Raw genomic sequence first — 21,721 nt, forward strand, 5'->3', positions numbered from 1 at the left:
GGCGCAGTGGTTAACGAATCCGACTAGGAATCATGAGGTTGCGGGTTCGATCCCTGGCCTTGCTCAGTGGGTTAACGATCCGGCGTTGCCGTGAGCTGTGGTGTAGGTTGCAGACGCGGCTCGGATCCTGCGTTGCTGTGGCTCTGGTGTAGGCTGGCGGCTAAGCTCCAATTAGACCCCAGCCTGGGAACCTCCATATGCCGCAGGAGAGGCCCTAGAAAAGGCAGAAAGAGAAAAAAAAAAAAATTGGAAGAGGAAAAAGGATGAGAAGTATGTAATTTTCAAATGGGTGGTTTTAAGGAAGGCCCCTAAGAGGAGGTGACATTTGAATAAAGAGCTAAAAATGATATAGTGAATTTGGCAGGTATTTGGGGGAATTTTAAGAGAATTAAGTTATATGCGTGGAGAAGGTCTCTGAAAGGCTGTTCCCAATAACTATGTAAGTGGCAGGTGATTGCCAGGTACTTCCCTTTTCCACGATTTAAATCACAAAATGAAATTACTGGCCACCTCAGGGAATCCAGCCTCCCACTTATGTCATCCCCTGTAAGGGTGTCCCATCACTTTTTGTTGTTGTTGTTCTTTTCTAGGGCCGCACCCACTACATATAGAGGTTCCCAGGCTAGGGGTCTAATCAGAGCTGTTGCCACCGGCCTACGCCACAGCCACAGCAACGCAGGATCTGAGCTGCATCTGCGACCTACACCACAGCTCACGGCAACGCCGGATCCTTAACCCACTGAGTGAGGCCAGGGATCGAACCCAAAACCTCATGGTTCCTAGTTGGATTCATTTCCGCTGAGCCACGACATGAACTCCACTGTCACATTTATTATCACTTGTAATAACATGTTAATTATGTTTGTTTTGGTTAATGCATGTTACCCTCTGGACTCTAGGCAATCCAGCAGATCTTTCTCTGAGCTTCTGCAATTCCTAGAATGCACCAAGCTCACTCATCACAGGACCTTAGCACAGGCTGTGTGTCCTCTGCCTGGGCGCCTAGCCCCCTCACCCTCAGCCTCTCTTCCCGTCCCTCTTGCAAGCCATCTCACACATTTTTGTTTTCTGTTATTTCACATATACTTACGTCTTCCCTCAAGAGGACAGGGATGGGGTCTGCCTTGTTCATCATTTTGACACGCCCCCTCACGCCCAATTCCCCATCCTCCCAGCACAGAGCCTGGCACTCAGTGCTGACTGATTTTTTGCTGTGTCCCCGCCACGCGGAAGTTCTGAGGCCAGGGATAGAACCTGAAGTACAGCACCGACACCACCAGATCCTTAACCTGCTAGGCCACTAGGGACACCCTCAACGCTGATTTAGAGGGTGAAGGAAGGATTCTTTCGGTTGAAAATTTTGTCTCTACAACTAATTCTAAGGTTTCATTAGCAGAAGGGTGGGGGAGCATCCACCCCCTGCACAAGCTGGTAAGTCAGGATTCCAGGTTATCATTGCCCAGGGCAGGGCGCCGATTTACTGGAACCAGGAAAGGGGAGAAACAGGAAGCAGGTAGAGGCCAGAGAGAGAAGACGCTGTCTCCTCCCCCTGGAAGGTGGTCGTTCAGGCAGAAGGCAGTACAGCAAGCTTCCGGAACACCCTTGTCGACCCGCTTATCTCACTTTGCGCCTCTACCCAGCCGCGAGCGGCGCCTTTAAGGCTCCCGGAAACGAGCCAGCACAACCGGAAGTGACCCTCGTTAGTTCCCCTCTTCACGTGGTGCGGGCCGGAAGTGACGCGCGGGGCCCGGGAGCTGCCGACGCGGAGGCCGACGGAGCCGGAGTAGCGGACGCCGCGGGGTCTCCGGGACAGGTGACCCTAGGAGGGGGCCGGGAGCGCGCCCGGAGAGGGCGGGGCCTGATGCCCACGTGGGGGAGCTGGCGCGAGCGCAGGCGGGGTAGCGAGCAGCCCGCGGGGGCGGGGTCAGATACTCTGCGGGGGGCGGGGACTGGACGCCCACAAGGGAGGCTAGGGGTGGGTGCTGGCTGGGCGGAACGTCGGCGGGTGGGCAGGGCTGGGGTGGGCCAGTCTGCGGGCGGGTCCGGAGTGTAGGTGGGCAGCTGAGGGCGGGGCCCAAAAGTTGTGCCGGGGCTGGGGGCGGGGCCAATGGAAGCCAGCGGTGCGGGCGGGGCCGGGACTCCCGGCGGAAAACGCTGGGGGCGGAGCCAGAAAGTTTTTCCTGTCCTGAAAGTGGGTCCTGGAAGTCAGGGGTGGATCCAGAGGCTGATGCGACGGTGAGGGCAGGGCCAAAAAGAAGCGGGGGAGCTGTGGGCGGGGCCAGGTACTGGCTAGGAATGATGAGGGTGGAGCCGGAAAGTTTTGCAGGCGCCAGGAGCTTCCCCACAATGTGGTGAAGCTCGCCGTGGAGCTCGAACCTTGCCTTGGGGCGCGCCGGGGGCGGGGCCAAATATTGGCGCGACGAGGCGGGTGCAGAGTCCGGGGCGTGGCCAGGAGGTTGGCCGGGCAAATCGTGTAGGGACCACAAATGTTGACTCGTGAGCTGGAGGCGGGCCTGGTGTAATAACGCGAGAAGGAGGGGGCGGGCTTAGGTTGCAGCCTGGGGATCTAGGGGGCGGGGCCAGAGTGTTGGCTGGGAAAATCCGAAGCCGGGTTGAGGGGCGACAGCTTCTTGACGCGAGCGTGCGGGCGGGGTCGGAAAGTTTTGGCTTTGCCCGGGGTGGGCCGGTGGCGTTCCGACCGGCTGGAGAACGGAGCTTTTTCCCTGGAAAGCCGCAGGCGGGCCAGAAAGTTTTGACCGTGTAGAGGCGGGTACAGTATTCTCTAGGGAGGTCGCATCAGGCCCAGGAAGCCTCGCCAGTGAGTACTGGGTCTGTTTGGGGAATCTTTATAGGGGTGCGGGGAAGCAGGGGCACCTTTCTTGGGATGCTGGGGGCAGCGAATAAGGAGTGCGGTTCAGACTCTTTGAGTGTGGGGTTATGAGACGGTTCTGAAACTCCTTGGAAAGAGCCAGATCTAGACTGTTAACGGGGATGTGAGCGGCACCAGAACGGGCACAGGGAGTTGGGCCTAGAACTTTCTTGTGCAGGTCGGGGGAGAGGCTCGTTACCTAAAGCTCTCTTGGGATGGAGACCCGAGGTAAAACTCCCAGCATAGGGGTGTGGAGACTGAACTAGAATTTTCGTTTGGAAGAGAGCAGTGTCGGATGTTTCCCTAAGTAATGGGGGCGTGGTCAAAACTTTCCCAAGGTGGGTGTGACTACGTTGTTTACGTGGAAAGTAGGTGGGCCCAAAACCATGGGAGGGGGCAGGGGCTAAAGTTTTCCAGGTAAGGGGCGGGCTAGCACTTCCGGAAGAGATGGTGGGAGGGAGGGCTAGCTTTCCCTTGGAGTGAGTGTGTGTGTGTGTGTGTGTGTGTGTGTGTGTGCGCGCGTGCGTGTGTGTGCGTGCGCGCGGAGGAGCCCAGGCTGGGAGAGGAGGAAGCAGCTTGGGTAGAGCCATCCGCCTAGTCCTGTTCCCTCTGCTCTCAGGAACCCCCAGTGGCGTTTTCTGCAGGGGAAGTTTGCTGGGACCCTGGCTCCACTCAACCAGCAGAATGGTGAGAAGGAAGGCGTGGTCTCTGGGATCTGAGCTATGGGGTAGGGGGCTTGGGAGGAGGGGACTCAGACTCTCCCAACACCGGATTGAATGGCACTGGGGTGGATATAGGTTTTTTCCCCAACTGTCTACCCCTCTCAGTCAGCCACACTGGATCTGAAATCGAAGGAGGAGAAGGATGCTGAGCTGGACAAGAGGATCGAGGCTCTTCGGCGGAAGAATGAGGCCCTCATCCGGCGCTACCAGGTGCCCTAGCCCCGCCCTGGGAGACCCCATCCCCTCTCCTCCCCGCAGTGAGTTTCCCTCACTTCTCCCTTCCGCAAAACCTTTTCATGACTCATCACTCTCAGGATAAAAGCCAAAAGCCTTAGCCTGGGATTCTGTGTTTCATTCCATCGTTCATTCATTCCTTCACAGTGTCTTCACTGCTCCAGGCCCTGTGCTAAGTGGTGGTGGGGAAACAGCAGTGATGGAGATGGTCCTGAGCTTGACCTTCCAGGGGCACAGACTTGGCTTCAGTCAGTGATGGAACCACGGTGGGCAGGGCTGGAGTTCAGGGTTCTGTGGGAGCTCAGAGAGGGCTCTTCACCCATTCTGGGGGATTCTGGGAGGGCTTCTTGGAGGAGATTCTGAGACCTCAAGGGTGAGTAGACGTGAGCCAGTTGAAGAGGAGAGCAGAGCCTGTTTCAATCAGAGGGGACACTTTGTGCAAAAACTTGTTGGAGCATCAAGTTGGGGGGTCACTTGGGGGATATTGACTTGGAGAGGGTCAGCTGGGGCCTGGCCATGCAGGGCCCCAAACACCACCAAGCTAAGAGTTTGTCCCCTGAGGACACTAGGGAGCCCTGCAGGACTTTGGGAGTGGGGCCAAGTCAGAATAGTTTTTTAGGAAGATCCCTCTGGCTGCTGTGTGGTGGTGGGTGGGAGTGGGGGAGACCAGGAGGAAGGTGGGGCAGTGACTCCTGCGGGACTTGTAGAGAGGAGGTGCCACACCTGCGACAGGGCTGTCAGGAGGGACTCATGACTGACGGGCAGTAGTGGGAGGTGGGAGGAGCAAGGGTCCAGGGTGAGGCCCAGGTCCCTGTCCCAGGTGTCAGAGTGGGTGGTAGAGCTGTCCCTGAGATGGGATGAGGAGTGGGTTTCATTTATTCGTTCGTCATGCATTCATTCATTCACAACAACAACAACAAAAGCATATTGAGCCTGTTGTGTGCCAGGCAGTGTTCGAGGCTTAGGGGGTACATCAGTGAGCCAAACAGACAGATATCCCTGTCCCTTGGCAGCTTCTGTCGCAGAGGGGAGGCAGACCATAAGCCAAACACACCGAATGCCAGGTAGTGAATGGGGAAAGGGGAGGGGTGAGCAAATGGTGGAGCAGAGCCCTGAGTGAGGTGAGGGGCTGGAAGATCTCTGGGAGAAGAGTGCTTCTAGTAGCAGGAACAGCAGGTGCAAAGGCCCTGAGGCAGACTTGATCCTGGTGTGTTCCCAGAACAGTGAGGGGGGCAGAGTGAACGAGGGGTTAGAGTGGGAGATGACAGCAGGGGGTAAGGGCACCCGACCCCATAGGGCCCTACAGGCTGTGGGGAAGCCTTGGCTCTGGCTCAGAGATGGACCCCACAGCAGGTTTCTGAACAGAGGAACAGCCTGATGCAGTCCGAGGGGAGTTGCTAAAGTAACCAGGCTTGTTGTCGAGTGTGCAGGAGAGAGGCCTGGGCCCGGGCAGACTTGGGAGAGGTTCAGGGGGCCGTGGGCGTCCAGCCAGTACACACAGAACCCCTGACACTCCCTTTCTCTGGTGTTCACTTCCAGGAGATCGAGGAGGACCGTAAAAAAGCTGAACTCGAGGGAGTGGCGGTGACAGCGCCGCGGAAGGGCCGCTCGGTGGAGAAGGAGAATGTGGCAGTGGGAACGGTGAGCGCCAGGCCGAGGTGGGGACTCAAGAGGACAGGGAAGGGCGAGGGTTGAGACCTCAGGGCCTTCCCTGCTGCCCAGACCCCTGGGGGCCTCGATCCTGGCAGCCACCCCAGCGACTGTCCTTTTCTATCCGCGCCCTTTCCAGGAAAAGACCCTGGGTCCCTCCCGGAGGTCTCCTGGGACCCCTCGGCCCCCCGGGGCCAGCAAGGGAGGCCGGATCCCCCCACAGCAGGGAGGCCGCGCAGGCATGGGCCGGGCCTCCCGCAGCTGGGAAGACAGTCCTGGGGAGCAGCTTCGAGGAGGAGCTGGGGGCCGAGGCCGGAGGGGTCGGGGTAGGGGATCCCCGCGTCTTGCTGGAGCTGGAGATGCCTCGACTGCCGACCGCAAATCCAAGGTAGGAGCCGGGCAGGAACTGGAGGCCCAGAGGCTCTGTGCCGCCATGTCTCTCTCTGTTCTGCCCTCGAGGAGATTTTCTCCTTCACCCATCGTTCTGTGTCTGTCTCTTTCTTCGTCCCTCCTTCCTCTCCTCCCTCCTCCTGACCAGTGTTTGTGATGCTCTCCCTGGGTCTTTCTCTACGTCTTCCCTGTTGGCTCTCTGTCCGCTGTGACCTCGCCCACCTGCCTTCCCTTGCCTGGCGCGCTCTCTGGTACTGGCTGCTGGCTGCTGTCCAGGGTGCTGGTGCCCACACTTTCTCCTGAGAGTGTGTGTGTGTGCGCACGTGCGCACATGCTCCTCTGTCACTCCCTGGATTTGTTAGCTGAGTGGGAGGTTGTTTAGCATTGTGGCTTAGAGCCCACCATGGACTTGGAGTCAACCTTCTTTTTAAAATTTTGAGGAGTTCCCATCATGGCTCAGTGGTTAACAAATCCGACTAGGAGCCATGAGGTTGCGGGTTCGATCCCTGGCCTCGCTCAGTGGGTTAAGGATCTGGTGTTGCCGTGATCTGTGGTATAGGTCGCAGACGTGGCTCGGATCCCGAGTTGCTGTGGCTGTGGTGTAGGGCAGTGGCTACTGTTCTGATTCAACCCCTGGTCTGGGGACCTCCATATGCCGTGGGTGTGGCCCTAGAAAAGACAAATAAATAAATAAATAAAAATTTGAAATTCGTTTTATTTGTTATGGCTGTACCTGCGGTATGTGGAAGTTACCAGGCCAGTGGTTGAATGCAAGCCACAGCTGCAACTTCTGCCACAGCTGTGGCAGTGCCCCATCCTTTAACTCAATGCACAAGGCTGGGGATCGAACCCACACCTCTGCAGTGACCCAAGCTGCTGCAGTCGGGTGCTTCACCCACTGTGCCCACAGCGGGAACTCTCAACCTCCTTTTATTAGTTCCCTCTCCTTGGGCAGCTCACTTCCCTTCTGGGAGCTTCTGGGTTTTCCGTCTCAAACGGGAATGGAAATCGGGTTTAAAGGTTATTGTTAGTAACGTGTGACATCAGGCCCTGAAACCGTCAGAGTTAGCACTAAACCCAGTGAATATTCCGTAAGGATGTTTATTTGTATGTGCTGAGCTGTTGTAACAGAGAGAACCCAAAATGCCATGGCTTAAATCAAGTGGAAGTTTCTCTTTCTCTTGTATGCTGAGTCCTGCGAATGAAAACGTTTCCAGCCGCTTGGCTCTGTGCCCATCTAGAATTCTGTCTCTACAGAAGGAGGGGAGAATGAATTGTGGGGGTCACCAAGCCACCTGGAACGTTGCTAGTGTTGTTACCGTGACATTGTTTCTGTGGCAGCCATGGTGTGTTGGGGTCCCCAACCTCTCTCCCAGGTTCAGGGTTTTGCTAGAAAGATTCACGGCTAGGATTTATCAGTGTGAAAGAATACAGAGCAAGGAGTTCTGTCGTGGGTCAGTGATTAACGAATCCGACTAGGAACCATGAGGTTGCAGGTTCGATCCGTGGCCTTGCTCTGTGGGTTAAGGATCCGGCGTTGCCGTGAGCTGTGGTGTAGGTGGCAGCCATGCCTCGGATCCCGCGTTGCTGTGGCTCTGGTGTACGCCAGTGGCGACAGCTCTGATTAGACCCCTAGCCCAGGAACCTCCATATGCTGCAGGAGCGGCCCTAGAAATGACAAAAAACAAAAACAAAACAAAACAAAACAAAAAAACAGAGCAAAAGCAGCAAAAGGAAAGGGCAGGTGAGCCAAAGTCTGGAGGAAACCAGGCAGCAGCTTCCAAGAGTCCCTGCCCTGTGGAGACACATGAGCTGCACTTAATTTCTCCTGCATTGAATTGAGACAGCCTATGTCAAGAGTTGTCTTCTGGGGACTCAGTGGAGACCTAGTGCCTGGGCTTTTTATCCTGGGCTGGTCAGGTAGCCCCCCCCCCCAATATGTATCCAGGTTCTAGATCCCATAAGGAAGGCAGGCGTTCCGCATACAGTGTGGTTTGCCCAGTCGAGGCACTTTGAGTCCCCCAGTATTGGTTCACTTTTTTTTTTTTGGGGGGTCTTTTTAGGGCCGCACCCGCGGCACATGGAGGTTCCCAGGCTAGGGGTCGATTTGGAGCTGCAGCTGCCGGCCCACGCCACAGCGACGCAGGATCTCGTCTGTGGCCCAGACCACAGCCCATGGCAGCCTCGTCTGTGGCCCAGACCACAGCCCATGGCCCAGACCACAGCCCATGGCAACACCGGATCCTTAACCCACTGAGCGAGCCCAGGGATCAGACCCGCATCCTCATGGATGCTAGTCAAGTTCCTTAACCTCTGAGCCAGGACAGAACTCTCTCGGTTAGCTGTTGACTGGGAACATGCTGAGAGTTAAATGCCCCAATGCCAGCCGTGGGCTGGGCTCGCAAGCAGGCAGGGCAGAGAGTCTCGGGTGGCGACAAACTCGCAGGTTTGAGTGTCTGTTCGTGACACCCCGTGTCTCTGTCGTGTTCCCCCCTCACCCCCTCCAGGAGTGGGAGGAGCGGCGCAGGCAGAATATCGAGAAGATGAACGAGGAGATGGAGAAGATTGCCGAGTACGAGCGCAACCAGCGGGTCAGTGCCGCTGGCGCCCCCTGGCGGCGGGGCTGAGCCGCCCGCCCGCCCGCCAACCCCCGCCCCTCCCGGTGCCCGCAGGAAGGCGTGCTGGAGCCCAACCCGGTGCGGAACTTTCTGGACGACCCCCGGCGTCGCAGCGGGCCGCTGGAGGAGCCTGAGCGGGACCGCCGGGAAGGCAGCCGCCGGCACGGGCGCAACTGGGGGGGCTCCGACTTCGAGCGGGTGCGCTGCGGCCTCGAGCAGGAGCGGCAGGTGGGTGAGGCGGCCGGGACGCTCCCGGGCCTGCAGCCAGTCTCTGGGTTCGGGGTTGGGTGTGTGCCCAGTGCCAGACGCAGCGGGGCTGGAGAGGGAACAGAGAGGGGCAGCAGCCCTGCCCCCAGGCTCCTCCCCCAGGTTGACTGGGTTCTTGGCCTGCACCCTGCCTCTCCCCTTTCATAACGTCACGGTGGCTTTTGGTGGTTACTGCCCTTAGGGATGTTTACGGGGTACTCTCCGGGGCCAGGCACTTTTTGGAGGCTGGGCCTTAATCAGTGAACATGTAATAAAAGTGTCAGGAAATTTCCAGTGTTGTGAAGAAAATTCCAGCCCAGCTGGGTGAGGGGACAGAGGATAGAGGGGGACACAGCTAAGAGACAGAAATCTGGGATGGCCTTTCTGAGTAGGTGGCTCCGACCTCCACTCTCTCACCTCCTCCTGTGTGACCTTGAGTGGGTGGAGGTTGGAGAGCCTGGGGAAAGGGGTGTGTGTGCGCGTGTGTGCGGGGTTGGGGACCGGGGCCCTGACCCCCTGTCCGCGGGGGGGCAGGGCCGCCGGGCAGGCCTGGGCGGTGCCGGGGACATGACGCTCTCCATGACCGGCCGAGAGCGGTCGGAGTACCTGCGCTGGAAGCAGGAGCGGGAGAAGATTGACCAGGAGCGGCTGCAGAGGCACCGCAAGCCCACTGGCCAGTGGCGGCGGGAGTGGGACGCTGAGAAGACCGATGGCATGTGAGTCCCTGGCCCGCTTGTCCTTGTGTGGCTCCTCCTCCTTGGCCTGACCTCTGACTCCTTTGTGGCGCTCTGGTTTCTCGTCCTGTGTGTGGGTGAGCAGTCACTGTGTAGCTGTGTAATCACCACCAAACCTAAGTGGCACAGAAAGGCAGTTCTTTATCACGTGTTCCCTCCTGGGTCACCCAGGCTGGATTTGAAGGTATGGGTCCAGCTGGGCGTGGCCTCTTGCTGCAGGTTGAATTCACCTGTGTCCCACGTGTGCTCATTCTGGGGTTCATGCTGAATGGAGCAGGTCCCCTGGGACGCGTTGGCCGTGGCGTGGGCGGACGTGAAGGAGGGAGCGTGGACATGCCCGCCCATCCTCTTGGCCCCCAGAGCCTGCCTGCGCAGGAGCTTAAACCCTGCACACGCTCAGGGGTGGGGCTGCGGTGGCTACTCGGCCAAGGGTGCGGCTGTACATTCTTGTTGTAGGCAAAGCAAAAAGAAAGCGTCACTCACAGTGATGACCCCCTGCACCCTCCCTTCATCCCTCTAACGTGGCCCCCACCAACCCAAACCCATTGTCCTAGTGGCACTGTTATTCTCAGCGCTGACTGTGTGCCCTTTTGGGTCCCAGAAAACATCCTGTTAGTCACACTGGAAGTGAAGGTGTCATCAACAGGATGAATCTCCATAGCAAAGATGGAGAAGGTTCTGGAAGAGCTACCAACCAGCAGTCTCAAGATTGGCAGCTATAGTTTTTACATGGTCCTCTGTCCTCTGCTGTGGCAGCAGTTTTCATGCCCAAAACTTCTTGTTGGCACTTGCTAAAGAAAGAGGATCTTGTCTGTGTGCCTGGTCGTTGGAGCGTTTATTTTCGGATTGTGAGCTAGGCCTGTGCCAGCGTGAGAAGCATTTTGCACAGATACCGTAGCTCGTTTTTCTTAAGGTGTGGGCAGCTGGGCTTTGGGGGAGATGTCTTCAGGCTTAAGAATGAGAAAATAGGAGTTCCTGTTGTGGCTCAGCAGCAACGACTCTGACTAGGAACCATGAGTTTGCGAGTTCAGTCCTTGGCCTCATTCAGTGGGTTAAGGATTCAGCGTTGCCATGAGCTGTGGTGTAGGCCACAGATGCAGCTCGGATCCTATATTGCTGTGGCTGTGGTATAGGCTAGCAGCTGAGCTCTGATTTGGCCCCTAGCCTGGAAACTTCCACGTGCTGCTAAAGCAGCCCTAAAAGCCAAAAAAAAAAAAAAAAAAAAGGAGGAGAAAACAATTATTTTCCTTTTGTGTTCCCAAGGCAGCCTGTAGCAAGTTTCATTAATGTACATGTGCACTGATTTCATGGGCACTTTTTTTTTTTTTTTCCCTTGGCCACCACATGCAGTGGCTTGATGTGGGATCTCAGTTCTCAGACTAGGGATCGAACATAAGCCATAGCAGTGAAAGTGCTGATCCTAACCACTAAACCACCAGGGAACTCCCAAGAGCAGATGTTTTTTGAGTCCCATTCATGAGTCATGGAAGCTTCTAGGTGATGAGGGATGGGGATGTAGCAGTGAAGAAATTGCTTCTTTGTGGAACTCAGAGTCCAGTGGGAAAGACAGACAATGAATAGCTCCAATATCAGGTCATGAAGAAGAATGAAGCAGCATACGGAGAGGGATGGCGGTTACTTTTTTCGACACAGATGGTACATGTGATGATGTGTGATTGGTGATACTTTTGCTGAGGCCAGGAGGAAGTTAGGGGGTGGGCCACTGAGAGAGCTGAGCGGGCGTATCCCAGCAGGTGCAGCAGGTGCAAAGGCCCTGAGGTAGGAGCACCATGTAGTAGAACTCACTTAGCTGGAGGTAAGAAAGAGGGGTAGGAAAAAAAAAAAAAAAAAAAGAAAAAGGGATAGGAGGGAGTTCCTGTCGTGGCACAGTGGTTAAAGAACCCGACTAGGAACCATGAGGTTGCGGGTTCGATCCCTGGCCTCGCCCATTGGGTTAAGGATCCAGCATTGCTGTGAGCTGTGGTGTAGGTCGTAGACGAGGCTTGGATCAGATCCCACGTTGCTGTGGCTCCAGCGTAGGCCGTTGGCCACAGCTCCGATTCAACCCCTAGCCTGGGAACCTCCATATGAAAAAAAAAAAAAAAGAAAGAGGGATAGGAAATGAAGCTGGGGATCATGGACTTTCCACATTTTTGTTCTGCAGGGGAGCTCAGATGCTGAATTTTTTCCTTTCTGTGTCTGTCACTACAATGTGAAATTTGTTCTTGTCCATCAGCTGATCTGGTTCTTTCAGTCTGTGTCCTCCCCCGCGTCAGTTGACCATCTCTTGTGATCTTGATTTCTGACCCAGGACCCCATCTCTCCCCTCTAGTCCTCTGGTTCTCCCTGTGCCCCCAGGTGCCTGCTCACCCCTTCTCTTTGCCCAGGTTCAAGGATGGCCCAGCTGCTGCCCCCGAACCATCGCACCGCTATGGTGAGTGGGTGTCCTTGGGTGGGGTGAGGTGGCTGGCCGGGCCAGGCGAGGTGGGGGGATTTGTGCTGGGCCCTCCACCACTGATGCCCCCTGGGCTTCCTTGCAGACGACCAGGCTTGGGCCCGGCCCCCCAAGCCCCCCACTTTCAGGGAGTTCCTGTCCCAGCACAAAGCTGAGGTCAGCCGCAGAAGGAGGAAGAGTGGTCGACCCCAGGCCAAGGCAGTGCCCGGGGCCTACAGGTGGGGCATCCCTTCCCCTGGCCCGCCCACAACCTGGGCGGGGCTCTGTGGCTTGTGGGGGGGGGGTCTGTCTGTCTGTCCTGCCTTGGCCCTTGTCTCTCCCGCCCTTGTCTTCCTGTGGATCAGGAACTTGGTTTTAGGGGCGTTGGGGCCTGGCCCTCCGCTTTGCCGCCTGTCCCCTCCTCCTCTGCCACCTGGCCCCCTCCAGCTGTCCCCGACACCGTTTCCTCCTCAGTGCTCCAGCCTCCGGAAGTCCCACGGCCCTGCTCCCCGCCCGAGTCGAATTTTGCAGCCCTCTCTCTGGGGAGGAGCCGGACGTGGGAAGCCCCTGCCTCCTGTCCGCCCGGACTTGAGCCCTTTTTTCTGTCCCCTCCAGTGACCATGATGACCGCTGGGAGTCGAAGGAGGCCGTGTCTCCGGCCCCTGAGCCCCCACAGCCCGTGCGCCCCGAGGAGCCGCCCACACAGGTAGCGGGTCTTCTCCCGGCGGGGAGGGGGCGCCGGGGCCCCTCCCTGTGACCTGCCTTGTGTTCCTCACAGCTGCCCGAGACCCCGACCCCTGCCCATCAGCCTCCCGAGGATGAGGGCGAGGAGTACGAGGGGGAGGCGGGGGACGGCGAGGACGAGGAGTGGGAAGATGTGAGCGAGGAGGAGGAGATCGAGGAAGAAGAGGCGGAGGAGGAGGAGGAGGAGGAGCCCGCGCCCACCGGAGACCACCAGCCCCACAAGGCCGAGCCCAGCGGGAGCCCTGCCCGGGAACACGCTGACCAAGAGCCTGCCAGGCCTGAGGAGCCCCTGCCGCCTCCCCAGGCCCCTGCCACACCTTCCAGCCCTTTCTCGCCCTCTGGGGGCCACCAGCCTGTGTCGGACTGGGGTGAAGAGATGGAGCTGAATTCTCCCCGGACCCCCCACCCGGCAGATGCCCTCTCTCCGGGTGAGGCCTGGCCTTTTTTTGGAAATGCATGAAGCTGGCTGCTTGTGTGTGTGTGCGCTAGAGGGGTGCATGGGGGACCCTCAGGCTGGACCCCGGGACCCCTGCGTGACCCAGCACCCTGGTGGCTAGGGAGGACCGTCCATGCTGTTTGCGGAATGCTCGCCTCCAGATCCCGTCCCTGCTCTGAGCCATTCACAGCCCCTCCCCAATAAAGAGTTCACATCCTCAAATGACATCCCCCAAATGTGTCCTTGGACCCCCTCTCCCTCCTCCAGGGCCTTCTCTCTCTCTCTCTCGGGTGGGGGATATTTAGAGGGGAAGGGGTTTGACTGGGCCTCCCCCTTCCCCAGGAGGTGACCCGCCAGCCTCTGCTTCCTTGGAGAGTGGGCCCAGCCTCCCAGGAACCCAGAAAGCTGAAGAGGAGGGGTCTGAGGCAGCTCCAGGTGGGGGAGTCGCTGTGGCAGTGGTGGAGGCCCTCTTCCTCTTCTGGGGTTGAGGGGAGGAGGGTTTGCCGCGGTGGAGTGGAGTGGGGCTCCACCGTGGATGGGGGTCGCGGCTGGCCCCTGGGGGTGGGGTTGGACTGCTGGGTTGGGGGAGCAGGAAGCTGTACTCAAGGGGTGGGGCTAAAGGAAGGACTAAGGGCCAGCGACCAGGAGTTGATCCCAGGAATTGATCATGCTGTGGGTTTACAGTGAGGAGATGGAGCCAGGATTGGATTAGGATTTAGAGGCCCAGCTTGGGGGTTTTGGAAAGTAATCTAAAAATATGGGGGTGGGCTAAATTCAGGGGGAGGGGCTAAGTTCAGGGGGAGTAGCTAAGGGCAGGATCAGAAATTTAAATAGGTCAAAAATAAGTACAGGGAGGGGCAGAGTAATGGATTGAGCTGTGGAGGGATTAGAGTTTAGAGGTGTGCTTGAGTGGCATAGATTAGAATTGAAATAGGTGAGATGAAGGGGTAAAAAAATTGGGGTAGGGGCTCCCGCTGTGGTGCAACGGGGATCAGCAGTGTCTTGGGAGCGCTCGGAAGCAGTTCAATCCCCGTCCCAGCACAGTGGGTTAAGGCTGCGGCGGGGCCGTAGCTGGGGCTCAGTTCTGGCAGCGGCTCGGCTGGGATCTGATCCCTGGCTCCGGCGCTGTGTATGCCGTGGGGCGGCCAAAACCGGGGGGGGGGTAAATAGGCTGTTTTCTGTTTTTTTTTATTTGTCTTTTTGCTATTTCTTTGGGCCGCTCCCGCGGCATATGGAGGTTCCCAGGCTAGGGGTCGAATCGGAGCTGTAGCTACTGGTCTGGCCTACGCCAGAGCCACAGCAACGTGGGATCCGAGCCGCGTCTGCAACCTACACCTACACCACGGCAACGTCGGATCATTAACGCACTGAGCAAGGGCAGGGACCGAACCTGCAAACCTCATGGTTCCTAGTCAGATTCGTTAACCACTGCGCCACGACGGGAACTCCTGTTTTCTGTTCTGTAGAAATAGGACGAAGCCTGATTCCACCTCCACCAGGTGGAGGCAGAGCCAAGGAAGGTGTGGGTAGAACTGAGGAGGTGGGCAAAGGAAGTGGAGGGCAGTTCCCCCGGGACGGGCAGGATGGAGGTTGGTTTGGGCCCGCGGGTTGGGGTGGGGTGAGGTCGGAGAGGCCAGGTGGTGGTGGTGGTGGCTGAGGACTGGGTGCCCGAGCGCTTTGTCTTTGGGTCACGTGGTGCGATTTCGCTGTTTCAGATTAGGTACTCTGTAAACAGGGTTATTTTGGGGTCTGTACTGCTGCGTGGGTCCACTCGGAAGATTAAAAGAGCCTGAGGCTCCTAAACCGCTTAACTGGGGGTAGGCGGCAGCCAGGCTCAGTGGGGGTGAGGGGCGGGGCTGGAGTGTCCGGGTCCGGGGGGTGAGGGGGTTACTGTTCCTCTCCGGTGACCGTCCCTTCTCTTCCCAGAGGCGGGCCGCGAGGGCCAGGAGACGGCTATCAGCGACTTCCAGAGGGTGCGTTTCTGCAAGGTGGTGGCGGCCGCTTCGCCACTGGGGGCCGCCCGCTGACCGCGCCCTCCGACTTCGGCCTCCGCGCTCTGCACTAACCTCCCGCCGCCTCGCTCCTCTGTTCTCTGCTTCCGCCACACTCCAGCCGGGAGAGGGTTAAACGTAAGGGGGGAGGAGCCAGGGACAGTGAACCGGGTGGGGTCAGGGCAATAGTCCAGTCTCACAAATGGGGGGCGCCGTGGCACCGGGGTGGCTGAGACGCCCCCGTTTCCCAGTTCTGGAGGGCATGGGGGGGGGTCCAGGTGCCAGTTCCCGGGCCGAGTTTCCCGCCTCCAGGAGCTTACATCTGGGGCATGGCAAACAGCCGGTGACTCTTTCGAAGGACTTGAATTACCCGGCCGCCGGCTCGGTCTCTTATTAAATGCAGCACTTCCGCTAACCTTTGAACTGTGTTTTTGGCGGGGGGCAGGCTGGGTTGCTTGCTTGGCGGGCTTTTCCGTGGCGGAAGAGGCGGGAGGAAGGGGTCTTTTTTCCTCCATTTACCCTGATACGTATTCCCTCCCCCCCTCCCGCAGGCCTCCCCGAATTCCTGAAGACGCTGCTGGGAGGGGACTGAAGCTTCCCCTCCTTGATGGGGAGGGGGCGGCAGAAGGGGATTAGTCTGGTTCTCCAGGCAGTGCTCCCTCCTCCCTGGAGCCCACTCTGGACCTCCGGGCTTTAGAGAGACAGCAGTTGAGGGTGGTGGGGGAGGAGCTGGGGAAGGGGCGTGACTGGGGTGTGGGGCGGAGGTGGAACTTCGGGGTTTGAGCTTAGACCTCAGGACGCAAGTATGGAGGGGGCAGGTCCCGTGAGGGGCGTGGTCAGGGCGCCTGGGCGGGGCGGAACCACAGGAGCAGGTTTAGATTGGGAATCCCTGATGCAGGTGTAGGGCGCCTCCCGGGGCAGGGGGGCGTGGTTTAGGACGCGCAGTTCAAACCAGTGGAGTGGAAAGAGGCGAAGCCTGGGCTGGAGATGGGTGAGGGTAGGGGGAGAAGAGGGTGAGATCGAGTGCTGAAGTCCAGTTTGATTTGGAGAAAGGCAAGTTAAAACGGGGGCGGAACTGCGGCTAAGGAGGGGCGGGACTTATAAGCCCTGAGCTTGGCAAGGGGTTGGTGGAACTAGACGCTTGGAAGAAGTCTGAGTTCCGAAAGGGGACGGGTTTAGGGCGCGGGGAGAAGGACAAAAAGAGAGTGGAGCTAAGCGCCGGGCCGGGTAAAACACCGACGCCTGGCGGGAGTCGACTGGGCTTGTATTTGAGAAAAATCGAGATAATGCATGCCTGCGGCGGGTCCAGAGCCAAGGAGGGCGGGGTCAGAATGCTGTAGTTAAGCCTTGCCTTGATAATGGTTGGCCGGAGGCCGGGGAGGGGGAGTGCCTAAAACGCAAGAGGTGGTCCCGCTCGCGCGGGGGCGTGACCAAGGTGGCGGGGGCGGGGTTGGGCGAGGGAGAGTTGGAGCGCGGGGGCGGTCCTCTGGAAGGGGGCGGTTCTCTGGAGGGGGCGGCCCCCTGAGCGGGCGGGCCTAGTGGGTGGGGCCTGTGCGGGCTGTGGCTCCTGGACAAGGGGGCTGCGGAGATGCGGGGCACGAGCTGCGTGGGTGGCGGCGGCGAGAGCCCGGGTGGCGCAGGGCTGAGCGAGGGCCCGCGGGGCCGCTGGCTGCGCCTGGCCCCGGTCTGCGCCTACTTCCTGTGCGTTTCGTTGGCTGCCGTGCTGCTCGCTGTGTACTATGGTCTTATCTGGGTTCCCACGCGGCCCCCTGCAGCCCCCGGCGGTCCGCCGCCCAGCGCGCAGTCTTCTCCTTGTGGCGCCCGCGCGGGTGCGCTGCCTGCTCCGGCGCCCCCAGCTGCTTCAGTGTCTTGCCTCCTGGGAGCCCCTGGCGGGCCGCGACCCCAGCTGGAGCTGCCGCGGAGCCGCCGCCACTGGGACCCCAGCCGCCGCCCGAACCGCCAGACGCCGGGAGAGACGCCGGAGGCCTCAGGGGGGCGAGGACCCGGGTAACTCTCCCTTTCACCTAGGATGGATCGCCGGTCTTCGAGAGTCCGGCGCCCCGACTACGGATGCGCCATTCTCGGATTGGGTTCTGGCTCCCTTTTCACGACATCGTCTAGCGTCTCCGGAGCCGTCATCCTGAAGACTGGGATGGGAAGGGCCCTCGCCGCTAGCAGCTCCTCCGCCGTCAGGCTGGGTCCTCCGCCATCTGGCGGACCCCCTCCTGATCTCTGTTCCTGATCTCCCTCCTTAGGATGCTGAGCACAGAGCCTTCAGTCCGCTCCCTTCTTCCTCGAATCTCCATGTCCATATGTCCACCTGCAGTAAACTCCAGTCCCAACTGCCTCGCATTGTGTTTGTCGTGTTGTCGCAGAGGTGCCTCCCCCCTTGAGTTTGGGAGAGAAAGTCCTTCCTGGCATCTGATTTTCTTTCGTCTCTCACTCTGGCTGGATGGTTGTGGCTTTTTCTCTTCCCTATGGGGGCCCTTTTTCCTCCTTCCGTCGCCGTCGTGTAGTTTCTGGGTTGGGGTGAGGTGAAGAGGCTTATCTGCAACAGGGCAGTTGAAGGTCAGACGACGTGAAGGGCTTCACAGTTTTTGGCATGCTCGGGGCCGAGGACAAGTGTCTCTGGAGGGCGTGAAGGGGCTCCTGTGACAGCCCAGGAGACCAGAAGGGAGATGGGATGATCTAGAGTCAGAAGAGCGTTTCTGGAGTTGTGATGAGTGTCATGTCGGGTCGGAGGCTCAGTCTCTGGAGATGTCAAGAGAAGATGCTCCTGGGAGGTAATGATGCCTTCCTCCTGGAATCTGAGAGATGTGCTTGGCGGGGGTCACGGTGGGGTTTCTCTGCCTCTGGGAATCACTGAGGATGTTCTCAAAGTTTCCTGCTGCCCTTGAAGATGAGTACTGCCCCTCTGGTACCCCTGCAAACCCAGGCAGGGAAACTCTGGTCCTGCTAAAAGTCAGAGGTTTTGATCGAATCCATGTTTGCACCCAAAAGACTGAGGCCTTGCTCTGGACAGGGCATTGGAGCAGGACGTGGTTTCCTCTCCAACCACCTCCCTTGACTTGGAGATTTTCCCAGGAGGGTGAAGCTGAGCCTCCTTCCTCCCTCATTCCTTTTATTCTGCAGGCACTACTTCCCAGAGGCTGTCCCCAGGCTGAATGGAACTCAGGAAGCCAACCCCCCCGCCCCTCCTTCCCAGCTAGGTGGACCGTGGTTAAGGGAACTGACCTTGGGGCCATGATGCCCAGGTTCAAATCCCAGCCCTTCCTCTCACTAGCTGTGTGACTTTGGGCAGGTAGCTCAACCTCTCTGGTCCTGTAAAATGAAGATGATCATAGTATTGACCTCAAAGAGTTTTCTCTGAGGAGTAAAGAAGCTGGTGGTCTGAAGCCCTTAGAACAGCTTCATACTTGTTTTCTCCCCACCCAATTCTGTCTCTTGGGGCTTAAAATCCCGCAGCTTGGGAGTTCCCACTATGGCGCAACAGGATGGGTGGTATCTTGGGAACGCTGGAATGCAAGTTCCATACTCAGCACAGCGCAGTGGGTTAAGGACCTGGCATTGCCACAGCTGTAGTTTAGGTTGCAACCGTGGCTCAGATCTGATCCCTGGCCTGGGAACTCCATATGCCGCTGGTTGGCCAAAAAAAAGGAAAGAGAGAAAAAAAGAAGAAGAAGAAAAAGAATCCTACAGCTTGGATCCCAAGGGATGTCCAATCAGCCCAGAGGCCGGGACACCAGCCAGCAGTGAGTTAGAGGGAGGGACTCCATCTCTGTTCCCACTACCCCCCCCCACTAGTTTCCAGCTCTTGTCTCCCAGCCTCTTTTCCTGCTCTCTGTCCTCTCTCTTTTTTTATCTCCTTCACCACCCTCTCCTCTTCCCCTTTCCTCTTTCTGTCTGTGTTTGTCTCTCTCTCCCAGACCTTGTGTGTGTCTCTGTGATGTCTCAGTATCGTCTCTGTTCTCTTGCCCTCTCGGCTCTGTTGAGGTCACCCCAGCTCTCTCTTTCCCTTCCTTCCTTTTCTCCTGCACATCTTTTCTTTCCCCACTCTAGGCACGCGGAAGTTGCTTGGCCAGGGATGGACCAACCCGTGCTAAAGCAGTGACCTGAGCCCTAGCGGTGACAAGGCCAGATCCTTAGCCCGCTGAGCCACCTCGCCCCACATCTTGATCCAGCCTCCCTCTCCCCCTCCCTTCCCATTTCTTCCCTAGTTCAGCCCTCCCCACTCCCCTATCTCCTCCCCTGTTTTTGTCTCTCTTCCCTTTTCTTTTCCGGTACCTCTCAGGCTCACTTTAGGTCGCTCTCTCTTAATCTTTCATCCAACAAAAATTTTTTCACTATTTACTATGTGCCAGGCATCATTTTAAGCACTACGAACACAGCAGAGAAAAAAAAAAAAAACAAGCAGTAATTTCTGCTCTCAATGGAGTTGACATATCAGTGAGGAGACGGACAGGAAATATGATGAATAATTTAAACATGTGTTAGGTCAGATGATAACACGAAGGAGAAAAATAATCAGGGCAATAGGGGATAGGGGGTGATGAAGTTGCTGGCTATCGGCTAGAAGCCTAAGAGAAGTGAGGGCAGAACATGCAGATCAATGCGGGAGGAGTGTTCCAGGAATTGGGAACAGCAAGTGCAAAGGCCCTGAGGACGGAGGTGCTTCCTTTGTTCAAGGCCCGAGGTCAGTGAGGCTGGAGCAGAGTGAGTGAGGGGAAGGGTGGGAGGAGGTCCAGGGAGAGAGAATGGGGGTAGGTTGTGCAGAGCCTCGCGGGCCAGGGTGAGGACTTTGGCTTTCACTTTGACTACGTGGAGCCCTGGGAGGCTTAGTTATGAATAGGACCCTGACTGCCACCTGAAACTGTGGGGCCTGGGGGTGCAAACTGGGAACCCAGTAAGGAGTCCACCGAGTCCTCTGCAGTGATTCGGGTGAGGGATGATGGCAGCTAGACCAGGGTGACGACAGAGGAGGGGACAGGTGGCTGATCAAAATTTGTGTGTATGAAATGCAAGGGGCATAAAAGTTATCATTGAAACCACTGTGAGGTGTACAGTTCAGGGCATCAAGTGCATTTACAGCCATCATCCATCAGTGTGAGAGCTGTGAAAAGTGAGAGGAAGGAGGGCCTGGGTCAGAGGAGCCTTAGGCTGTATGTCTGAGTGGGTGGGAGTGGGGGTGTGTCTGTCCCTATGGGGGAGGGGGGTCCTTGAGAAGTCCTGGATGGGGCCGCAATGGCCTGGCACTAGTACCCACTGTGTTCTCTCATTGGAGCAGCCCAAGGGAGGCATGGCATCCATGCCGTGTGGCTGTCGGTTGTGAAGCAGGATCTCTGCGAGGGCGATCTGAGCAGCCCCATTCCATGGCCATCACAGGGATCTAAACTGTTTCTGGTTCTTTCTGACCTCATTCTCAAGCGATTTTTCCTGATGCGCACAGATCAAGGCACCTGTGAGCTCCTCATTTTCATCCTTCAGGAGTGGGGAGGCCTGGCCCCTACTGGTGAACCAAAGGGCTTTCCTTCAATCTGATTGGATCAGCATCGGTCAGCTTGACAACCCTGGAACCAAAGTCAGGTGCTGATTGGTTAAGACTTGGGTTCCTGCATCGTGGCTCAGTGGTTAATGACGAGGAACCATGAGGTTTCGGGTTCGATCCCTGGCCTTGCTCAGTGGGTTAAGGATCCAGCATTGCTGTGAGCTGTGGTGTAGGTCGCAGACGCTGCTCGGATCCCGCATTGCTGTGGCTCTGGCATAGGCCAGCGGCTACAGCCCCAATAAGACCCCTAGCCTGGGAACCTCCATATGCTGTGGGAGCAGCCCAAGAAATGGCAAAAAAAAAAAAAAAAAAAAAAGAAAAAAGAAAGAAAAAGAAAAAAAAAAGAAAAAGAAGACTTGGGTTCCTGAACCACTCATTGGCAAATGAAAGCGGGCTTATTCTGAGGGTTTAAACCAGAGAGGCCCTATTGTGGGGCCTGGCCAAAGCCAATAGCCCTCCCAACTTCTCAACCAAACTGTAAGGGCTGGGATTTCCCGGAGGGGGCGCTGAAGAGTCGCTATCAACCTGGATGCCTCTGTCCTTCCTCACGTCCAAGTAGATTTGCAATCACTTTAGCAGGGGTGTATGTGGATGCAGGTGTGGAGGCCCTGCCAATGGAATTCCCTATCCTTTTTTTTTTTTTTTTTTTTTTTTTTTTTTGTCTTTTGTCTTTTGAAGGCCGCATCTTCGGCATATGGAGGTTCCCAGGGTAGGCGTCTAATCGGAGCTGTTGCTGCCGGCCTTCGCCACAGCCACAGCAACACAGGATCTGAGCCGCGTCTGCGACCTACACCACAGCTCACTGCAACCCCGGATCCTTAACCCATTGAGTGAGGCCAGGGATCAAACCCGAAACCTCATGGTTCCTAGTCGGATTCGTTTCTGCTGTGCCATGACGGGAACTCTGGAATTCCCTATCCCTTATCTGCAATTCCGAATTCCAAAAAACTCTGACAGTTCCCCCACCCCGCACCAATTTCTTTGCTGGGAAATTTTAGCTCAGTCTCACACGCTTGCGAATCAGCTGAGTTCTTTACACTTTTTATTTATCTCCTTTGGTGTGAATTTTCACATATTTTACTGCAAAAATATTAACATGTCTGATGGA

General features: G+C 57.4%; 2 protein-coding genes across 2 annotated transcripts; both read left to right on the forward strand.

The window, feature by feature from the left end:
- Nucleotides 1-1,740: 1,740 nt before the first annotated feature.
- Nucleotides 1,741-17,414, forward strand: CCDC9 (coiled-coil domain containing 9). Its single transcript, XM_021094629.2, has 15 exons — nucleotides 1,741-1,813; nucleotides 3,489-3,556; nucleotides 3,697-3,801; nucleotides 5,365-5,466; nucleotides 5,615-5,863; nucleotides 8,373-8,456; nucleotides 8,538-8,711; nucleotides 9,264-9,445; nucleotides 11,851-11,897; nucleotides 12,004-12,136; nucleotides 12,513-12,603; nucleotides 12,676-13,069; nucleotides 13,420-13,512; nucleotides 15,004-15,050; nucleotides 15,620-17,414. The coding sequence occupies exons 2-15, from the start codon at nucleotides 3,554-3,556 to the stop codon at nucleotides 15,635-15,637; spliced, it is 1,722 nt and encodes a 573-aa protein (XP_020950288.2). The 5' UTR covers nucleotides 1,741-1,813; nucleotides 3,489-3,553; the 3' UTR covers nucleotides 15,638-17,414.
- On the forward strand, nucleotides 16,615-17,414 carry INAFM1 (InaF motif containing 1). The gene has a single exon (XM_021097554.2). It carries the CDS (start codon nucleotides 16,657-16,659, stop codon nucleotides 17,077-17,079), a length of 423 nt encoding a protein of 140 aa, XP_020953213.2. The 5' UTR covers nucleotides 16,615-16,656; the 3' UTR covers nucleotides 17,080-17,414.
- Nucleotides 17,415-21,721: the final 4,307 nt, after the last annotated feature.

This window comes from Sus scrofa, chromosome 6, assembly GCF_054392235.1.
Source record: "Sus scrofa isolate SSC_HxYL_T2T_F1_AM1 chromosome 6, Sscrofa_HxYL_maternal_Yorkshire_Landrace_v2.0, whole genome shotgun sequence".
NCBI classification, from domain to species: Eukaryota; Metazoa; Chordata; class Mammalia; order Artiodactyla; family Suidae; genus Sus; species Sus scrofa.